Source organism: Umbelopsis ramanniana, assembly GCF_025399195.1.
Source record: "Umbelopsis ramanniana AG unplaced genomic scaffold K450scaffold_1, whole genome shotgun sequence".
Lineage (NCBI taxonomy): Eukaryota > Fungi > Mucoromycota > Umbelopsidomycetes > Umbelopsidales > Umbelopsidaceae > Umbelopsis > Umbelopsis ramanniana.
Window position 1 is genome coordinate 369,000 of NW_026252087.1, and position 16,354 is coordinate 385,353.

The 16,354-nt window shown below is 42.6% G+C and overlaps 7 protein-coding genes across 7 annotated transcripts; 4 read left to right on the forward strand and 3 right to left on the reverse strand.

The window, feature by feature from the left end:
- Positions 1–182: 182 nt before the first annotated feature.
- On the forward strand, positions 183–1,287 carry K450DRAFT_168227 (uncharacterized protein; the record flags this gene model as incomplete). The annotated part of the gene is made up of 2 exons (XM_051584071.1): positions 183–229; positions 300–1,287. 2 exons carry the CDS (start codon positions 183–185, stop codon positions 1,285–1,287), a joined length of 1,035 nt encoding a protein of 344 aa, XP_051449604.1.
- Positions 1,288–1,401: 114 nt separating this feature from the next.
- On the reverse strand, positions 1,402–3,044 carry K450DRAFT_217069 (uncharacterized protein). Its single transcript, XM_051584984.1, has 8 exons — positions 2,693–3,044; positions 2,500–2,612; positions 2,371–2,429; positions 2,220–2,307; positions 2,084–2,149; positions 1,837–2,004; positions 1,648–1,770; positions 1,402–1,563 (listed from the first exon to the last, which is right to left on the reverse strand). Exons 1-8 carry the CDS (start codon positions 2,868–2,870, stop codon positions 1,516–1,518), a joined length of 843 nt encoding a protein of 280 aa, XP_051449605.1. The 5' UTR covers positions 2,871–3,044; the 3' UTR covers positions 1,402–1,515.
- A 288-nt stretch (positions 3,045–3,332) lies between these two features.
- On the forward strand, positions 3,333–6,660 carry K450DRAFT_217080 (uncharacterized protein). The gene is made up of 12 exons (XM_051584985.1): positions 3,333–3,591; positions 3,657–3,854; positions 3,918–4,254; positions 4,327–4,423; positions 4,495–4,662; positions 4,724–4,997; positions 5,062–5,215; positions 5,290–5,516; positions 5,589–5,789; positions 5,856–5,934; positions 6,015–6,326; positions 6,391–6,660. Exons 1-12 carry the CDS (start codon positions 3,346–3,348, stop codon positions 6,537–6,539), a joined length of 2,442 nt encoding a protein of 813 aa, XP_051449606.1. The 5' UTR covers positions 3,333–3,345; the 3' UTR covers positions 6,540–6,660.
- Positions 6,661–6,852: 192 nt separating this feature from the next.
- Positions 6,853–8,577, reverse strand: K450DRAFT_217087 (uncharacterized protein). The gene is made up of 3 exons (XM_051584986.1): positions 7,492–8,577; positions 7,194–7,422; positions 6,853–7,119 (listed from the first exon to the last, which is right to left on the reverse strand). Coding segments are annotated over exons 1-3 (1,044 nt in total). The 5' UTR covers positions 8,305–8,577; the 3' UTR covers positions 6,853–7,117.
- Positions 8,578–10,138: 1,561 nt separating this feature from the next.
- On the reverse strand, positions 10,139–11,972 carry K450DRAFT_217090 (uncharacterized protein). Its single transcript, XM_051584987.1, has 5 exons — positions 11,881–11,972; positions 11,671–11,779; positions 11,347–11,596; positions 10,679–11,277; positions 10,139–10,611 (listed from the first exon to the last, which is right to left on the reverse strand). The coding sequence occupies exons 1-5, from the start codon at positions 11,930–11,932 to the stop codon at positions 10,422–10,424; spliced, it is 1,200 nt and encodes a 399-aa protein (XP_051449608.1). The 5' UTR covers positions 11,933–11,972; the 3' UTR covers positions 10,139–10,421.
- An 83-nt stretch (positions 11,973–12,055) lies between these two features.
- K450DRAFT_217095 (uncharacterized protein) lies at positions 12,056–14,334 on the forward strand. Its single transcript, XM_051584988.1, has 10 exons — positions 12,056–12,141; positions 12,205–12,315; positions 12,381–12,668; positions 12,748–12,917; positions 12,977–13,250; positions 13,313–13,560; positions 13,623–13,788; positions 13,859–13,953; positions 14,021–14,065; positions 14,122–14,334. Exons 1-10 carry the CDS (start codon positions 12,090–12,092, stop codon positions 14,203–14,205), a joined length of 1,533 nt encoding a protein of 510 aa, XP_051449609.1. The 5' UTR covers positions 12,056–12,089; the 3' UTR covers positions 14,206–14,334.
- Position 14,335: 1 nt separating this feature from the next.
- On the forward strand, positions 14,336–15,581 carry K450DRAFT_217100 (uncharacterized protein). The gene is made up of 3 exons (XM_051584989.1): positions 14,336–14,464; positions 14,617–15,337; positions 15,429–15,581. Exons 1-3 carry the CDS (start codon positions 14,367–14,369, stop codon positions 15,555–15,557), a joined length of 948 nt encoding a protein of 315 aa, XP_051449610.1. The 5' UTR covers positions 14,336–14,366; the 3' UTR covers positions 15,558–15,581.
- The last annotated feature ends 773 nt before the right edge of the window (positions 15,582–16,354 follow it).

A 16,354-nucleotide genomic window follows, 5' to 3' on the forward strand; every position in this document is an offset into this window, starting at 1 on the left:
AAAAAAAAAAAAAATGTCAATCGTGACTGTCATCGGGCGGGGCGGTGAATTGATGTCGCTCCAATTGTTTGATTGGTGCCAGGGACCATCAGCGTTTGGATGCCTATAAATACGGCGCTTGCTTCTGTCTCTTCCACATCTTCATCAATCTTTATATATTCTCCAAATCACACTACTTAAACATGTCTTCAACTAAACAAAGAGTTTGCGTTATCGGCTCCGGAAACTGGTATGTACACTGGGTACTGATAACCATTTTTTGAAAGTCGCATTGACTTACACGTTATTGAAATCTCTAGGGGTTCCGCCGTTGGTAAAATTGTCGCACAAAACGTTCAGAACTTCCCTGACCTCTTTGAACAAGAGGTTCGCCAATGGGTCTTCGAGGAAGATTACAATGGTGAAAAGCTCACTGAAGTCATCAACCGTGAACATGAGAATGTCAAGTATCTCAAGGGTATTAAGCTCCCTCACAACATTGTTGCTGTGCCCGATGTCGTTGAGGCCAGCAAGGGAGCTAATGTTCTTGTCTTTGTCCTTCCACATCAATTCGTCCGTGGTGTCTGCGAGAAGATGAAGGGCCATGTTGCTCACGACGCCAGAGCTATCTCACTTATCAAGGGTCTTGATATCCTGCCCGAAGGTATCACTCTGTTCTCCGAGGAGATTGGCCGTATCTTGGATATCAACTGTGCTGCTCTCTCTGGTGCTAACATTGCTGATGAAGTCGCTCAAGAGAAGTTCTGCGAAACTACCATTGGCTGCCGGTCAGTCGAGGATGGCGAAACCTTCTTCAAGTTGTTCCATACCCCTTATTTCCGTGTCAATGTCGTTCGCGATTATGTTGGTGTCGAGCTTTGCGGTGCTCTCAAGAACGTTGTTGCTGTTGGAGCTGGTCTCTCAGATGGTCTCAAGTACGGTAGCAACACTAAGGCTGCTATCATTCGCCGAGGATTAATGGAAATGCGCAAGTTTGGCAAGACTTTCTTCGGCGGTGTGGAATCTGAGACCTTCTTCGAGTCTTGCGGTGTTGCTGATCTTATCACTACTTGCTCCGGTGGTCGTAACCGTAAGGTCGCTGAAGCCTTTGTCACTTCTGGAAAGCCTATCGATGTCCTTGAACAGGAAATGCTTAACGGTCAAAAGTTGCAAGGAACCCTTACCGCCGCTGAAGTTCACGAGTTCTTGACTGCTCGCAAGATGGTCGACGAATTCCCTCTCTTCAACACCGTCTACCGAGTTATCTACGAAGGCGCTCACCCCGAATCCATTGTTCGCGATATCTAAGTACCCTTAACAACCAACCGCATAGAATTTTTGCATTTATTTTCTCCCCATACCAAGTACTGTATATTCCACCCTTCAACATTCCATTTGCATCTACCTGCACCATAGAATGAGCACCTTCGAATACTCTCCACTTTATTTTTTTTTCCTTTTCTTGACTTGTATAGATAACAATTCCAAAAGTGTTTTAATAGAAGAGGACTGAGTCCTTTCAAGATGAAAAGTTTATTATGTCTGCCAGAGTAAATGGGAGGGTAATGGTTCAAACGAGTTGCGCTGAGATAGTAGAAGCAACTTGTTCACTACCAAGTGCTCATCAAATTTAATAGCTACGAATTACTTATCGGTGAAATTACCAACATTTTTCAGCCACAGATTGTACTCGCGTCGACGCTTGAGCTGGGTATAATCGCATATAAATTGTAATAGCTCGGTATCCAGCACTTTCTCCGCTAGATAGTTCTGAAACGAATCTTGAATACCCTAGAAACAATTATATGAGCGCGGGTTGCTACAAATGATGTGAGATGGGTGATATGAGGTACTAACAACGTCTAGAGCAAGGTAGTTGGGGCTCAAATAGCTTCGGCGGCCTCTTCGATACTGATAAGCTGATTCTGGTAGAACATACGACCGATTCTCATGATAATCCACATTGATAATGGCTATAGAGTCTTCTTTGGCTACCACGTCAAACGCCAGTGTTCCTTTGTCCTTCTGTATAAAATGGGTGTGGTAAAGCCGATTAGTTAACCGAATGCCTTACATCCCTTTGCCAACCTAATTATCCTCTCACCTTCGTTACAGCGATTCGAACAGCGGTAGACATCAGTTCACTTTCATCCATATCTAACTCCTCCATCTACGCAATAAAGGAAAATTAGCTCTATCGTCGTAAACATAGTATGGCCATATTAACCAACTCAACCGACCTGCTGGTTTCCATTACCACTGATAATGATATCGTCCAAGCTCGTCTCTTCAGTTAACATTGAGGAAAGTGAAAATATGACCGTTATCCTATACGCCGTCAGGTAAGTAGGATAGACAGAAAACCAGTGCCACGATCGACTAGTCACTTACTCCTCATCACCATCTTTTTTGGAAAGTGTGATTTCGTCCGATCCTTCCTTGTCTTTTAGCTGGATATAAATTATGAATTAGTACATCTCGCAGCAAGTTCTCTCACGTTCCTGCTACAAACTCCTGTACCTCAAACTTGCTCTTCGACAAGAACTCTTGCAAAGGCTTCAGGTCTTCCGTAGGATCTTCTGGCTTTTGGTACGACAATTCTTCATCCAAGGCATGCGTTATATCTGAATCAACTATAGAAGCAGAGAGAGTACTGTTTAATAAGGCTTTTTATGGCCCCGAAACGAGACAGTGATGAATGCTGGCTACCGACCCATTCCTTGAGACCACAGCGGCATGGTACTTGTTAGGGTTCTTGATTGTATGTATAGAGGTACACGAGAAACACTCGCTACAGCGTTAACCTTGCGAGGTACACGAGCGTGGACTGACGTGAAATGTTTGACTCCACCTAGCTGCTTGACGCATTTCGATAAAAATCTGCCTGACATGCTCTGCAGTAATTGTGGTGGGCAGAAAAAAAAGCTACCTATTGTGGCGGCAGATGAATTAACATTAGAAGCTTTATGCAAAAGAGTCACCGGCTATCGGAAGTATGCCTATCCCAAATCTAACTGAGCTACTCCTTCCATCATTTTATGTAATAGAACTATTCCAAGTGTCGTATAGTGGCAATTACATTAGTAGAGACTAACACATACGTTTGTGTTATTTTGTTATGGTTATGGCGTGACATCTAATTGATCATACTACCCATGGTATCAGCCATTTCAACGAATACCACAGAAATTCATACACTGCTTTTCGATGGATACCTATAGCGAATACCTGCCAGTGGTTTGAAAAAGTAGCTCTGCCACAGCAATTATGAAGTCGGCCATTCAAATTTTACAAAAGTAGGGTGGTCGGGCCACACAAACCAGAGGCATAGCATTTGACTGAGTCTAAAATGTCATTGCTTCACCCATGGTTCAATTGCTGTCACGATCAAGTGTCCTGCCACCATTACCTCAGAAGGGCCGCTCTGATAAGATCCTTGGCGGATCACTGATACCCTCAAATGAAATTCAAACGACCTGCAAAGAATGGTCGCCATTGTCGTTGATATACCGATACAATTCAACTACCCTCGAGGTTCGGGATATTCTTCTCCTACAACCCGTGTACGCGTTGTTGACCATACACGATTTGCCCACGCCAGACAGGCACCGGGTATGAGCATGCTTTTTTTTGCCCTGCTTTGAGATATCTCAGAGCTAAAGACATCTTATTTGCAGCTTGTTATCGAACTGGCAACGCATGGAACTATGGGAAGCACATTATGCATCGTCCTACTTGCTCGTGATACGCACACTCAGCTACCCAAGCTGTTCATATTCAATCCACGCACCTTGAGGTGCCATATAATATACTCGTCATTCAACTCAAAGAATTCTGTCACCAGTATGTCAATGTCCTTGAAAATACAGCTCCAGGTACTCATAAAGACACTTCTGCCTGAATGCCTATATTGTCATCTTAGTAACCCACCTTCCCAGGACGACCATCCATCATTACAGAATTCAGAAACTAAATCCTTTCATTTACTCGCTCTGGGAACGGATTCCGGCGCCGTGTTTCTGATAAGACTATGTCTTGGTACATTTCAAACCATCTCCAAAATTCCATGTATCATGGCACAATGCAAAACTTCTTCAGTGGGGTCCATTGCTGTGCATGTCACGTCTCCTGTTAGCTCGGATGCATCTGTATTTATTCTTATTGGCGGAAATAATGGTGAGATAGAAGTCATCACTTATGAGCCGCAAGCCAACAGCGATGAACAAGACTGCGGAACGCATGGGACTAAAGTGATTACGACATTGTGGAAAAACAGTGAGTATTTGATCATTATGTTTTCATTCGGATCACTTGATATGTCTCATTAATGTGTAATTTGCACCAAAGTGGCTGTCGTCAGCTTGATGCTTAAGTCTGCTGAAGAAAAGTCAGAAGTCATATTGGTTGCCGGGCAAGGTTTTCGCAACGGCTCCGAGATCACCAGGTAAGCATTACGGTTCGTGTAAGTGTGTTACAGCCAATTTAATGACCAGTCTAATTGAATGAATCATATAGGAGTGAAATTCACAACCCAGCCGTAACTATGCTGAAGCTGAAGCTTCCAACTTTTAAAAGCATGGAAGTATGGAAGGAAGAATGTAGCGATACAACGAATGGATCTGAGAATATGCAGGACTGTGAATCTAGCTACGTTGGATCCTTCTGCATATATGAAACAAGTGAGTTCCTACTACCATTTTCAAATACGAACCAACGACATAAGAGATACTCACGAAGTATTGAGCAAAGCAGTAGACAAGAAACTCAAGCTGTCTTCTATATCGTCGCTCAGGAGGAAGCATGAAATGGAAGTAATTAGCTTTAAACAGTGGAACATATCTAGGAATTATGACGGTGTCACCAGCTGCCGTCAACAGACAGTTACCAATGTCCCGGTGTTCCTCAATGGAGCCGTAGCGGATGCCTTTGGTAAAGTAGTCATATTGGCGGCGACAGAATTGCATACTCTCTATACTACCGTCGCTCAACCATCAAAATCAGGATATGAAGGCATCTCAGTAAGTACTCTTTGATGCTAGTACATGCATGCTTGAGTACGCCATAACATCAAATTTGATTTAGGAGGGCGATTACGACTTTTCAGGACTTGCAAGCAAACTTCGACGAGAGCTTTCCAAAAGATACGAAAAGGCGTCACGCTCTTATACTGAACGACGCATTCAGATGGGTTCGCCACTAATAATAGATTTGTTGTTGGAGCAAAACGGATACCATGGTATGATCTATATTACTAGCAACGTTGATACAGCGAAACCCTTTAGATATCGATGGACTAACTGGTCATTGTAGAGCAGTACCCCGTATCGGAGCATGTTTATGAAAGATATTGCGATACTATCGACGGCTACTCAAGTACTTCAGGTCCATTGCCTTGTTGTTCACATATACTACTGTACATTATACTGGACGCATGTGGGAAAAATGAATTTGAAGCCTTCGCAAAGAATATCCATTTGAACACGACTACATCTCAAATGATTATGGATTACTGGGCAATAGACAATTTTCAAATAGACGTGAGTAGAACTATATAAGATACGTTGCTCCGTTGCTATACGACTGAATGGCACTGTTATTCCCACCCGTAGAAACTGAATGCCATGAACAGCTCTGCGTACATTATTCTATTCCCAACTCTTTATATCAAAGTCGTCAAAATGCAAGTCTCCTTATCAGCCGCATTGAAACTAATTGAAACAAACCATATTCCAATACAAGATATTACTGATGAGGAAGTACTAACTGCGTATCTGTTGAAATTGAAACCAAAAGATGTGATCCTAGAACTGGTAAGGTGAAATACAGAGATAATTTATCTGTGAACTTATCATTGATCATCTCTTTTCTTACTACAGAATACAATTTGTAAGACTTTGGATCAAACAAATAGACGCAGCGAAGTGCTATGCAAGCTTTTATACGATTGGTTTGAAGGTAAGCTATTTAAATGTGCGGCAGTCAATAGGATTGACTGTAACTGATCATACGTGTGGGCATTTGATTCTATTCATCAGTTGGAAACACGAAAGTCAAGCAAGTACAATTATTTTCTACACCTTTGAACGGTCAACTAGAGAGGGAGGTCGTTACGTACTGCTCTTCAACGAACCCTTCACCTTCAAATCTGAATTTTCTGTTCGCATTTTATTTAAATCGCTACGATTATGCATCAGCCATGGACATTCATGAAAGACTGCAAAAAGAAGACATGTCAAGCCTTGGCCAACAGCAGCGCAAAGTCATGATTGACTCGATAACTGAACTGATTCCTTCTATTCAGAGGAGGATATGCAAGGTTCGCTCGGACAACCATGGTAGTGTGCAATGTAAGCAGCTCTATACGACATTATGGCGTTAAACAAACCGTTCTTAACTGGCTCTTATTTGCAGCCACCCCATTCTCAGCAATTGTTTTCTCGCAAACATCGGAAACTGAGCAGAGTATGATCTTGGAGCAGCTCGTTCGACAAACTCAACTGTTGAACTCCAATGATCCGCACAGCAACCCATTTTCTGGCCCTCCCAAAATGGTTAGATGAGATCTTTTGTCCATGTAGAGCCTTACATTAACATAAGCAAACAACCACACATAAAAATAATAATAGATGGATGCGCGTTAGTCAGGATAAAACAGTATTAATACATAAACACGATCCTCGTAATGTATTGTGGCGAACATATAGAATGTGGGGTTGGTTCGCAATTTCCTTTCTATTCCGATTCCCCCGAAAAGTCACGATACTGTGCTAAATAACAAGTAGATATTTCATTTCATTTGCTTGTAACGGCAACATGTATGAAGGGGACAAAAAGTCCTTAAGCAACGACACAACTCGAGCACGCTACGGTTGATTGGGGTAATAAGCTTAACTTTTTTTTTTTTTACTTTTCTTTTTGTTTTTTTTTTCTGACTAAGTCGATCGTATTTTGGAGGACTAGCGATTAAAAATGGTAAAAGATACACGAATGCAACATTTAGAAGAGACAATGGATGGAGAATAGATGGTATTTGTGTGGGTGGTGGTTACTTGGTATGTAAATGCCCTTTCTATTTACTGTAGGGACCGAAAGCGAAGCAAAGAAAACAAAAATAAAGTAAAGAAAGCTGCCATTCTGTTTCTGCAAAAAATAAAAAAAAAAAGGTTAGGGATGAGTTTACTGCGGAAGGCTCATACACAACGACCAATACGTACAATTATTATATATATGTTTGATAATATAGGAAGGCAAGCCGTACACGCCAAAGCCCATAGCCTTTGCCATCTTTGCAAAACCTTCGGTTTCGACCTCATGTTGGAAAGGATATGCCGGGAAATTTGCACCTTCACGGTGAACTTCAGCTTTAACCATGGTGAATGTGGCACCCACACCATCCAGCTCGACCTTGTGCAGTTTTGGCCAATGGGTTGGCATATCTACCATCTGATATAAAGAGAAACGTTAATCTATGAGAAGCATTCCATCAGGTTTGGGACTTTTTGTTTTACGTACCAGCTTTCGAGAGGTGGGGAATTCATAGTAACCTTCTAAAAGTACATAGTCGTCATCTAAGTCCTTTTGAATAGCCAAACTTTCTTCAGTTTCTTGCCAGTTATTCTTGTCATATCCCCAGAAACTATCATCATCGGTATTCAAGAGACAGTTGGGAACAACCACATCGACATCCACGCTCATCAAATCTTCCAGAATCGTTTCTGGGTATTCGACAACATCGACATCCAACCAAACAACCCAGGCATGTTCTGAGCGGAGGGAGGCAGTCAGTAAATAGTTGCGAGATCTAGCCATCATAGCACGTCGCATCGGTTGCAATTCAAAGGTGTGGCGTTTGTCTTCTGGTAATTCATAGTTGAAATCTCGTTCAAGGATATTGATATGGTGGAAGTTGTGGCCTTGGTGAGCAAAGTTTTTCAACATATCCACGGTGTTGTCGTCGGTATCGGACACCAAGAAAGAGAGCGAGATCAATTCTTTGGGATAGGTCAATCGGTTCACCAACTCAAAATATCTGGGTAGATATGCTGCAGCATTCTTCAGTGGAGTCAAGATCAAAACATGTGATTGTGGATCGGCTTTGAGGCCATTAAGGTTTGTAAAAGTATATTGCGCACTATCAGCAGAAGTCATGGCAGCCGCTTCGCTGGACATGTATCGTATGCTTCCAGGGCTGCTGCACATGAGTAAACTACTACTGTGCGTATAGCTCAGCAGCGATATACCAGTGACCATCACCAGGGCAAGGCTGAACATCATGTACCGCCTATTTCCCCTGAGACCATTGATTTTTTCGTTGACGTTGAACATGTTTTGTTGTACAGGGTTTAAGTTGGGTTGTGATAGGAGGGAGCAAAGGGACGAACGACTCTACAGCAGCAAAAGAGGAATGAAAGCCTCTAGTTCAGTAGACAATGTGGCAAGGTGGAGAGGAGCGGGAGAGAAATGTACAGTAAGGGAAGTAGCTGAACCAGCAGTTATAAGAAAAGCTGGTTGGTAGCGAAGAGAGAAGGAAAGTGCGTAAAGGATAGAAAGAGGGGAAAGAAAGAAGGAAGGGGTTTGTAGGTTTGGGAAGGAGGTTTGTAGAGAATGAAAAAAACGCTGAGAGGAAGTCGGATAGGGGATTGTGGTTGGTGTGAAAAGATAAGCTGACCGAACCTGTCTCCAAAAAAAAAAAAAAAAAATTTGGTCCTACCTTATACCGCGCCTTTACCCAATGGGTCCTAACACTTCTCCCTGCTCATGCTATAGCAGCACGCCTTTCTGGTCCTCTTTACAGTGGAAGTGTTCTTCTCTGTATCTAACTATGTTAGTCAAAGGAATGTAGACTCGTCCGGTCGCTTGGTTGAGGTTGAGTTACAATTTTTATTATTTTATTTTTTTTGGTGGAAGTGGGGGGGGGGAGGAGATAGAGTGGAAATATTGGATCTGCAAAGAAATGGATCTACCGTTACAGTAACTAGTCAAAACTTAGTTCGATGCTAACAATACATTGCAATCAGACTTAATAACACCTCCTATTTACTCAGTCAATAACCCTCACTCTCCACCTTTTGCTGTTTTCCCCATCCCTCTCTTTGTTGCTACTTAAAAAATCAGCTCACTAGCATTACACACAATCCATAGTGGGAACCCCAAGTAAGATTGTGGAACTATGCACGCTATTCTTAAAACTCTACACAAATTTAACCAATCATCTCAAATCAGATGGGATCTATTCCTTACCATTTTGCCCAAGTATGATTTAGTTCAATCCACTCCGCTTTCCGTGGTGTATGGTGCGATATAATTCATAACGCTAATATATGCTTGGGCTACAAATCTAATTGGAGCACGCTTATTGCTTCCTTTTAAAGTCATCTATACCGGAGATTAGAATTGGAGAAGCTGGCCCCACCAATGAAATGCAAAACGGTTCCTGCAGCAACTAAAGGCAACAGCAAGCCTCAATTTTAGGTTATCCATGCCGAACATGGAAGGTCGGCAGACCCATGGCACGCCTGTCTGTACATCGCAGAACAGAGCGGCGCTTCACAATGGGTCCATCGATCTCTGGCTATGCGCCATTTGAAGTGTGCGCTTCATCGGTACCATGACATTATGTAATCTTTGGCCTCCATTTTCTGACTCGCTGCTCAGAATGGTATTTTGCAGTAAGGATCAAGATAGCGCCTATCATCCCATCATAGGATCAAGTGGTAAAATGAAGTACTCACAGTACCAGGAATAATCACTGCTTTCGGTAATATCTTTGTTAGGCGCTGTGGTTGGCTCACCGTTGCAACGTGCAAACAAGCCACGGTCGTGCTGGCTTTAACATTTATTTCGTTCCTAGTTACATTATATGTCCGACTGTTAAGGTAAGAATCTCATAGAACGACCTGAGGCTCCGAGGTAACTCAAAGATACCGTACCTTTGTCGCTGGTTTCCAGATGGAATCACGTGATACCACTCTCCCTCACACAATCAAGTAGGCGTCATTGAAACCAATTGGCCTGGGTATCTCCTATGCTTACATCAACACGCAACATTGGAAATCGACCATCCCACAATAGTAAGCTTACTTCCTGATTGCGGTTCCTCAACAAATACTGAGTTTCACAATGTTTTGCTAAACCTGCTGAAAACTGCCGCTTTTAGACATATGTACCTTCAATGTTTGTAATAGCGATCATGGAGAAGCAGCATCCAATGATTTTGTATTGAAGATCGAAATGTGTGAAAATTAACTTACACAAAGAAAAAGCGCAAAAGACAAAAGAAACGAAAACAGGAGAGTAACAACGAATGAACCAATACGTAAGAGAAAAGAAATAAACCCAAACAAGCAAAGGCACCATCAACAAATCATCACTAACATTATGATATGAACACATCGCTTTTTAACCTCAAAAAATTTCCATCCAAATCATATGGAACTCATTCATTATTGTTCATTTTCATCTTCTCTAAGCAGTGGAGACGTTTCAGGCCCCTCCTCACCGTTGAAGAACGGAGGCTTGATGACGTCGTTGAAGATGAAGGTACCAAGAACCAAGATGACAAAACCAATGACTTGCACCCATGAGAATCGCTCCCAACCAAGATATAATGACACCATCCAAATGAACAACGTTCTAAGCACATAACGGTTTAGTTGAGCCCATTGTTTTCGCCATTTTTGCGGTTTTTCCTTTCACTTACCTGCAGGTATCGATGGTGCTGCGAGCAGTGGCAGACACGGTGGTGGTAATGCTAAGACCGAAAAAGTTGAAGAAGGCAATGGAGAAGGCAATGGCAATACCTGTACCCCAAACAGCAGGATTTGCCGTAATTTGATGCCATCCACGTGGCATATCGAAAAACGGTCTGGAATTGCCATATATAGCGTACAGGATAGGCATACCAGCCAACACCGACACCAAACCAAACGAGCCTTCTAAGCCGACAGCACGGAGTGGTTTGACATGGTATCTGGACATGATCTTCTCCTCTACAACAAATTGAGTAGCAGTCAGAATCTGAGCGCCAAGAACGAAGGCAACGCCAAGGAAGGACTGCCAGTCAAAGGGAACTTCCGTTTCATCATCACCAAACACAGATGGACGTTCTTGAGGATAGAGAACACTTGAAAGTCCAACAATGGACACACCAGAAACTACGAGGAAGAGAGAAATCCATTGCCACCTTGTCATGCGACGCTTTAGGAAAAAATAACTGAAAACTCCAGTGAAGATGACCACGGCTCCACGAAGCATTTGATAAACGCTAGCAGCCGTGTAGATAAGACCGACATTCATGAGCTGTTCGGAAACCGCAATGGTGTGAAAAAAAACCCCCTCTTGTAGCCTCCATTCAACTTTCTAACTTACAGTGGTGGCAGTCAAATCACATATAGTTGGTATCCAGAAGAGAAAGTTCTTCCATCCAGCCAATTCCTCTGTTGGATGAGCTTCCTTCAGGATTCTATCAGCATCGTCTACCACTACGCCAGCATCCAGTTGATTCACAGCCGAGGGGACTACTTCTTCATCATCGTCTTCAAGACGCAAGTGCTTCTTTTGCCATAGTTGAAATAGGTACACTATCCATACACCTGTCTCACCAATAAACATGTTTAAGCTAGGTGTGAAAATTGCCAAAATATGATTAGGGAGTTACGGGAGATAAAGACAGCCTACTCATCGGGAACTTACGTTTGCCAAACTGGCTGCTCAAAATACAATCTCTTTTCAGGATCAGGATCAGAGCAATTCTCCACACACTGCATATCTTGTAGCTTATTGAGGATGGTGTTGGCCACGCCTTTATTGCACATAAAAGCACGGACGTGAAAGTAAGGTTAGAAGACATAGATAAGGGTGCCGTAGGTCATTTGAACATAGCCATGACGGCCCATTACGTACCAGACACTAGCATTCCTGCCACTAGAATCAGCGTTGCATTACGTTTTGACATTAATTGAAGAAGGGAAAGAAGAGGTAAATTGAGAGAAGTGGGCTTGCAGCTGACTTCTCATGCGATCACAGCATCACAAGCTTTAAAACAAATTTTTAGGAGTCAGCGGCCCGCTTGAACCAAAGGCGGGGTTGTCAACTGAATTCTTGTAACCAGCATGCCAACAACTGAATCAACCCCACTATTACCTTCCAGTCAACCTAGTTCATGTCGGTAGTATTTATTCAACCTATGACCTTTGATACTTACACTCAACTAATACCAAAAAACAGCTTCCATTACATTGCCAAGAACATGGCGGCGAGCCTTGGAATGGGGACTTATTTGTGGCCTTGCTGTATTATTATTTATCACTGCACTTGTGTTTGCCGAACAAAAATTCGGTATGCAAACCATTTAATGGCTCTTCTATGCAATTGAGTAATGACTGAATACCTATACATTGCAGGTGGACACCCGTCCATGAACATGGTCATCAAAGCGCTACACACCAATGATGTCATGGAGCATCTCAAAGCGCTGGTGGAAGTAGCAAAACACCACCACAATTCACGCAGCATACGGAACGGATACAATGCATCAGCTGAATACATTATTCACCAATTGGAGGATTCTGGAGCCTGTGATGTATCCACGCAGATCTTTCCTGTCTCGATGTGGGAGAAGAAGGAAAATACCGAATTCATTATATTGACTGGTGATGTTGCTGTATTTGTAGACCAGCAAGATTTTGCTAGTACGGCAAGAGTTTTTTTATTTTGAAATGGTTCTGTCGATGTACCTATCATGGCTAAACTATGTCTCATTTTTAAAAGCTCTGAAATCCACAGCCCCTTCCACTCTTTTGTTCGACAATAGACTCATTGAGATCGATGACTTGTGTAGTGCACAGGAATGCTCCAGAACTGTTCATAAAAAACTAGTCATAGCACCATATTCCTATCAGATGGAGGAGAATGTGGACATTGCAAAGCGTCTTGCCAAGGTAGGTTGGGACTCACATCACTATACAAATCCTCATTTACACACGCTGACCTTGAATAGGCAAATGCGGCTGCCGTATTGTTTGTCCTTTCAAGGTCTTCCAATCCGGTGCACTTTGAAGATCAGCATAACAGCTTTTTCGAAAGCAATGTCACATTACCTGTTTTTGTTATGGATAACAACATGTATACCATTTTACTCGATGTGATGCAGGGCGACTACCTTGTCAACATTCAAACAAGCGTGCTCATTACCACGACATATACATACAATATTCTATGCAACTGGAAATCGGGAGACGATAAGAACAAGATTATCGTAGGATCTCATTTAGGTAAATAGTATAGAAATGCAAAAGTGGCAAAACGTTTTGGAGCTAATTCGGCATGCATGAAGATTCGGTTGAAAATAGTCCTGGTATCAATGCTGGCTCAGGAGCAGCCACCTCACTGGCTATTGCCTTGACACTTGCCAAGCTCAGTTATCAGCCTACCAACCAACTAGTTTTTGCATGGTGGAGTGGAAAGGAAGTTGGAGATGCTGGTATCTCCCGCTATTTGCACAACATGACTGAAGAACAAGTTAACGCCACGACTGCTTATATCAATCTTGATATCTTGGGCAGCCAAAACTACATTCCATACGTAAGTCGTCTATCTTTTTGGACGATTTAGAAACTTTCACATTTTTCACACTGCGAAAACAGATTCTCCGCACCAACCCCACATCCGAGGTGGTAAATGGCCGGTCACAGCAGATAGCCAAGATTTTTGAGAAGTACTTTGATCAAGTAGGCTACAAGTACGCGCACACTTCCACTACCGATGGTACGGAGCACGATGTATTTGCTGTCAAAGCTGGTGTAGCATATGGTAAGGAAAAGTGGATCAGTTTTTTTTTTTTGGGAAGGGTGACAAGGATAATAATTTAGCAATCTCGAAGGTGGACTGTACTCGGGAATGGGACCTAAGACACCGTCTCAAAAGAGAAAATTTGGAGGAATAGCCTACGTAGATGCCGACCCATGTTATCAATTGGTAAGTTTTTTGATCAATGCTGAAAGCACATATTCTATTACCCAATCCCAATCATTGATTTCACCAGGCTTGCGATACATTGGATAATGTCAGCACAGAGGCAATCAATTTGGTAAGCACGACAAACGTTTGAGCAAGACCATATAACCTTAACTGACACTTCATTAGCTCTCTCACGCTGCTATCTATGTTATTCATGCGCTGTCATCGACACTGAACCTTCGTGGCTATTTGGATGGAACGACGGTTTGATCCAAAGGAACGATGATATAACCGAGCGGAGTTTAACACATGTGAAAGGGCGAAAAAGCATTGTGCTTGAGTCAGCCGTTTTGAGATATCATAGGACTTAATAGTAATAAAAGTACCGAACCCTTTGTTTTCGCAATCTCTTTTCCCTTGTCACCACTTTAATGTCTTCTGCCAACGAGCCATTGCCTCCCGTCGGGCACGCCATGGCCGGTTCTGCTGGGGCAATGTTTGCTCTTGCATGTGTCTATCCACTAGATATGTAAGCTGAGATCTCTTTCTATGCTGTTTATGGTCATTGTGTCATCTTGGAAATGCGAGATTCACGCACGGTCGACTTGGGTTCCAATATGTGGAACAAGACAGCGCAAGAACATATACGGATAAATCGCTGACGCTACTGTCTCCCTTCAGTATTAAAACTAGAATTCAGGTGCAAACAAAGCATGAAGGAGTCGAATCCACTGAGGCTGAATACAATTCGGCTTTGAGTGGGATTAAATACATCCTCAAGCAGGAGGGATTTGCAGGATTGTACGCTGGATTGCCCAGTTCATTGATCGGTACCGCATCAACCAACTTCACCTATTTTTACGCTTACTCGTTCCTCCGAACCAATTACAATAAGAAATACAATCCCAATGCCGGTACTTTGTCCACTGCTATGGAATTGTTGCTTGGCGCTGCTGCTGGCGCTATCACAACCTTGATCACCACTCCCGTTTCGGTGATCACCACTCGACAACAGACACTTCCTGCCAATGAACGTCAAAGTGTCGTCGAGACTACTCGATCTATCATTGCAGAGGAAGGTGTACAAGGACTTTGGAAGGGCGTGAAACCATCATTGGTTCTCTGCGTCAATCCTGCCATTACCTATGCTAGTTTCGAGAAATTCAAGGAATTTGTTCTTAAATCTTTAGATAAGAAGGTCTTGACACCTGGCTTAGCCTTCTTCGTTGGCGCATTGAGCAAAACCCTTGCTACTGTTATCACATACCCTTACATTATGGCCAAGGTTAGATTGCAATGGAAGGCACCAAAAGAGATGGAAGGAAAGATTCAAGCATACACTGGTTCCTTTGACGTCTTAGGCAGGGTTCTCAAGACCGAGGGCTTCTTTGGCTGGTACAAGGTAAAGTTTTTCCCCAATAGCCCATTCTTCCCACGTGTTTAAGGGTCATGTGATTTTGAATCATCCACTTAACTTACCATTTGCTTTATAGGGCATGAGCACTCAGATCACTAAGGCTGTTCTGTCGCAAGCATTGCTGTTCATGATGAAAGACATTTTCACACGTTATACCATCATGGCATTTGCACTTGTTAGAGCTCTGAAAGCAAAGCAAGCATAGATCTTTAACTTTGTTTACTGTTTTCTTGGAATTATTTTTTTTTGTTGGTTAATGTATTTTGCCAGAGCAATTCCATTGGGCTTGTTTCTTACTTTCTTCCGTTGGGCCTGTTAAAAAATAAACACACACGCACACACAAAAAAAAAATGCTTGCGAGTTAGGCGAGTTAATAGCAAAAAAGTCAATGGCTGACGAGGCAAATGCTTCAGCCAATAGAATATATCTGACAAGCGGAACACAACCATCCGCGCTAACCGTTGTTCGGCTGAACTGGACTCCCGAATGACCGATTGTGATTTGCTCGTTTTCCCAAATCTCCTCCACATAAACATGGCTAAATACTAAACGACCATCTAACATCAATAATCAAAATTATTAATCGCATAGAAAATGAATCTATCTGCAGCATTCCAAGTCCCGGAGACGGTGACAAACATTTAGGAAATGATGATGATGAATAATATGCATAACCCCTGCGCCCCCCAAAAAACTATTACCCATACGTATGTAACCTCAATGTTAGTATCAACGTGGTATTTTTTCGGGGACTACTAAGCGAGAGACACACGCAGTGCGAAGTAAAAGGAACTTTGGGTCAACAATCGGCAGGGATAAACTATAGGCACATGCCAATTTTCTTTCTCTGTAAAAGCGGGAACTAATTTCAAGCGTTTTAAAAGAAATACCGAGACCTACCGGAGCGGGCTCATTGACGTCAAGATCGCATAAGAAATAAAACCTTTGATGATGGTACCACAGTGTAAGGCTATGTTGCCTTTTTCCTGGTAGTCTGTAGA

What these genes read in the sequence shown, in the direction of transcription:
- K450DRAFT_217069 (XM_051584984.1), bottom strand. Translation starts at nt 2,870, where the DNA reads ATGTCAGGCAGATTTTTATCGAAATGCGTCAAGCAGCTAGGTGGAGTC. An exon ending in GCTGTGGTCTCAAGGAATGG is followed by an intron (nt 2,613 to 2,692) that starts GTCGGTAGCCAG and finishes CTGCTTCTATAG; the next exon opens with TTGATTCAGATATAACGCAT. An exon ending in TGTCGAAGAGCAAGTTTGAG is followed by an intron (nt 2,430 to 2,499) that starts GTACAGGAGTTT and finishes ATTTATATCCAG; the next exon opens with CTAAAAGACAAGGAAGGATC.
- K450DRAFT_217080 (XM_051584985.1), top strand. Translation starts at nt 3,346, where the DNA reads ATGGTTCAATTGCTGTCACGATCAAGTGTCCTGCCACCATTACCTCAG. An exon ending in CCACGCCAGACAGGCACCGG is followed by an intron (nt 3,592 to 3,656) that starts GTATGAGCATGC and finishes TCTTATTTGCAG; the next exon opens with CTTGTTATCGAACTGGCAAC. An exon ending in AACGGCTCCGAGATCACCAG is followed by an intron (nt 4,424 to 4,494) that starts GTAAGCATTACG and finishes TGAATCATATAG; the next exon opens with GAGTGAAATTCACAACCCAG.
- K450DRAFT_217087 (XM_051584986.1), bottom strand. Translation starts at nt 8,304, where the DNA reads ATGTTCAACGTCAACGAAAAAATCAATGGTCTCAGGGGAAATAGGCGG. An exon ending in TCCCCACCTCTCGAAAGCTG is followed by an intron (nt 7,423 to 7,491) that starts GTACGTAAAACA and finishes TCTTTATATCAG; the next exon opens with ATGGTAGATATGCCAACCCA.
- K450DRAFT_217090 (XM_051584987.1), bottom strand. Translation starts at nt 11,932, where the DNA reads ATGTCAAAACGTAATGCAACGCTGATTCTAGTGGCAGGAATGCTAGTG. An exon ending in GGCAGGAATGCTAGTGTCTG is followed by an intron (nt 11,780 to 11,880) that starts GTACGTAATGGG and finishes TGTGCAATAAAG; the next exon opens with GCGTGGCCAACACCATCCTC. An exon ending in GAGCAGCCAGTTTGGCAAAC is followed by an intron (nt 11,597 to 11,670) that starts GTAAGTTCCCGA and finishes TTTCACACCTAG; the next exon opens with CTTAAACATGTTTATTGGTG.
- K450DRAFT_217095 (XM_051584988.1), top strand. Translation starts at nt 12,090, where the DNA reads ATGCCAACAACTGAATCAACCCCACTATTACCTTCCAGTCAACCTAGT. An exon ending in TTCCAGTCAACCTAGTTCAT is followed by an intron (nt 12,142 to 12,204) that starts GTCGGTAGTATT and finishes ACCAAAAAACAG; the next exon opens with CTTCCATTACATTGCCAAGA. An exon ending in AGACCAGCAAGATTTTGCTA is followed by an intron (nt 12,669 to 12,747) that starts GTACGGCAAGAG and finishes CATTTTTAAAAG; the next exon opens with CTCTGAAATCCACAGCCCCT.
- K450DRAFT_217100 (XM_051584989.1), top strand. Translation starts at nt 14,367, where the DNA reads ATGTCTTCTGCCAACGAGCCATTGCCTCCCGTCGGGCACGCCATGGCC. An exon ending in TGTGTCTATCCACTAGATAT is followed by an intron (nt 14,465 to 14,616) that starts GTAAGCTGAGAT and finishes GTCTCCCTTCAG; the next exon opens with TATTAAAACTAGAATTCAGG. An exon ending in GCTTCTTTGGCTGGTACAAG is followed by an intron (nt 15,338 to 15,428) that starts GTAAAGTTTTTC and finishes TTTGCTTTATAG; the next exon opens with GGCATGAGCACTCAGATCAC.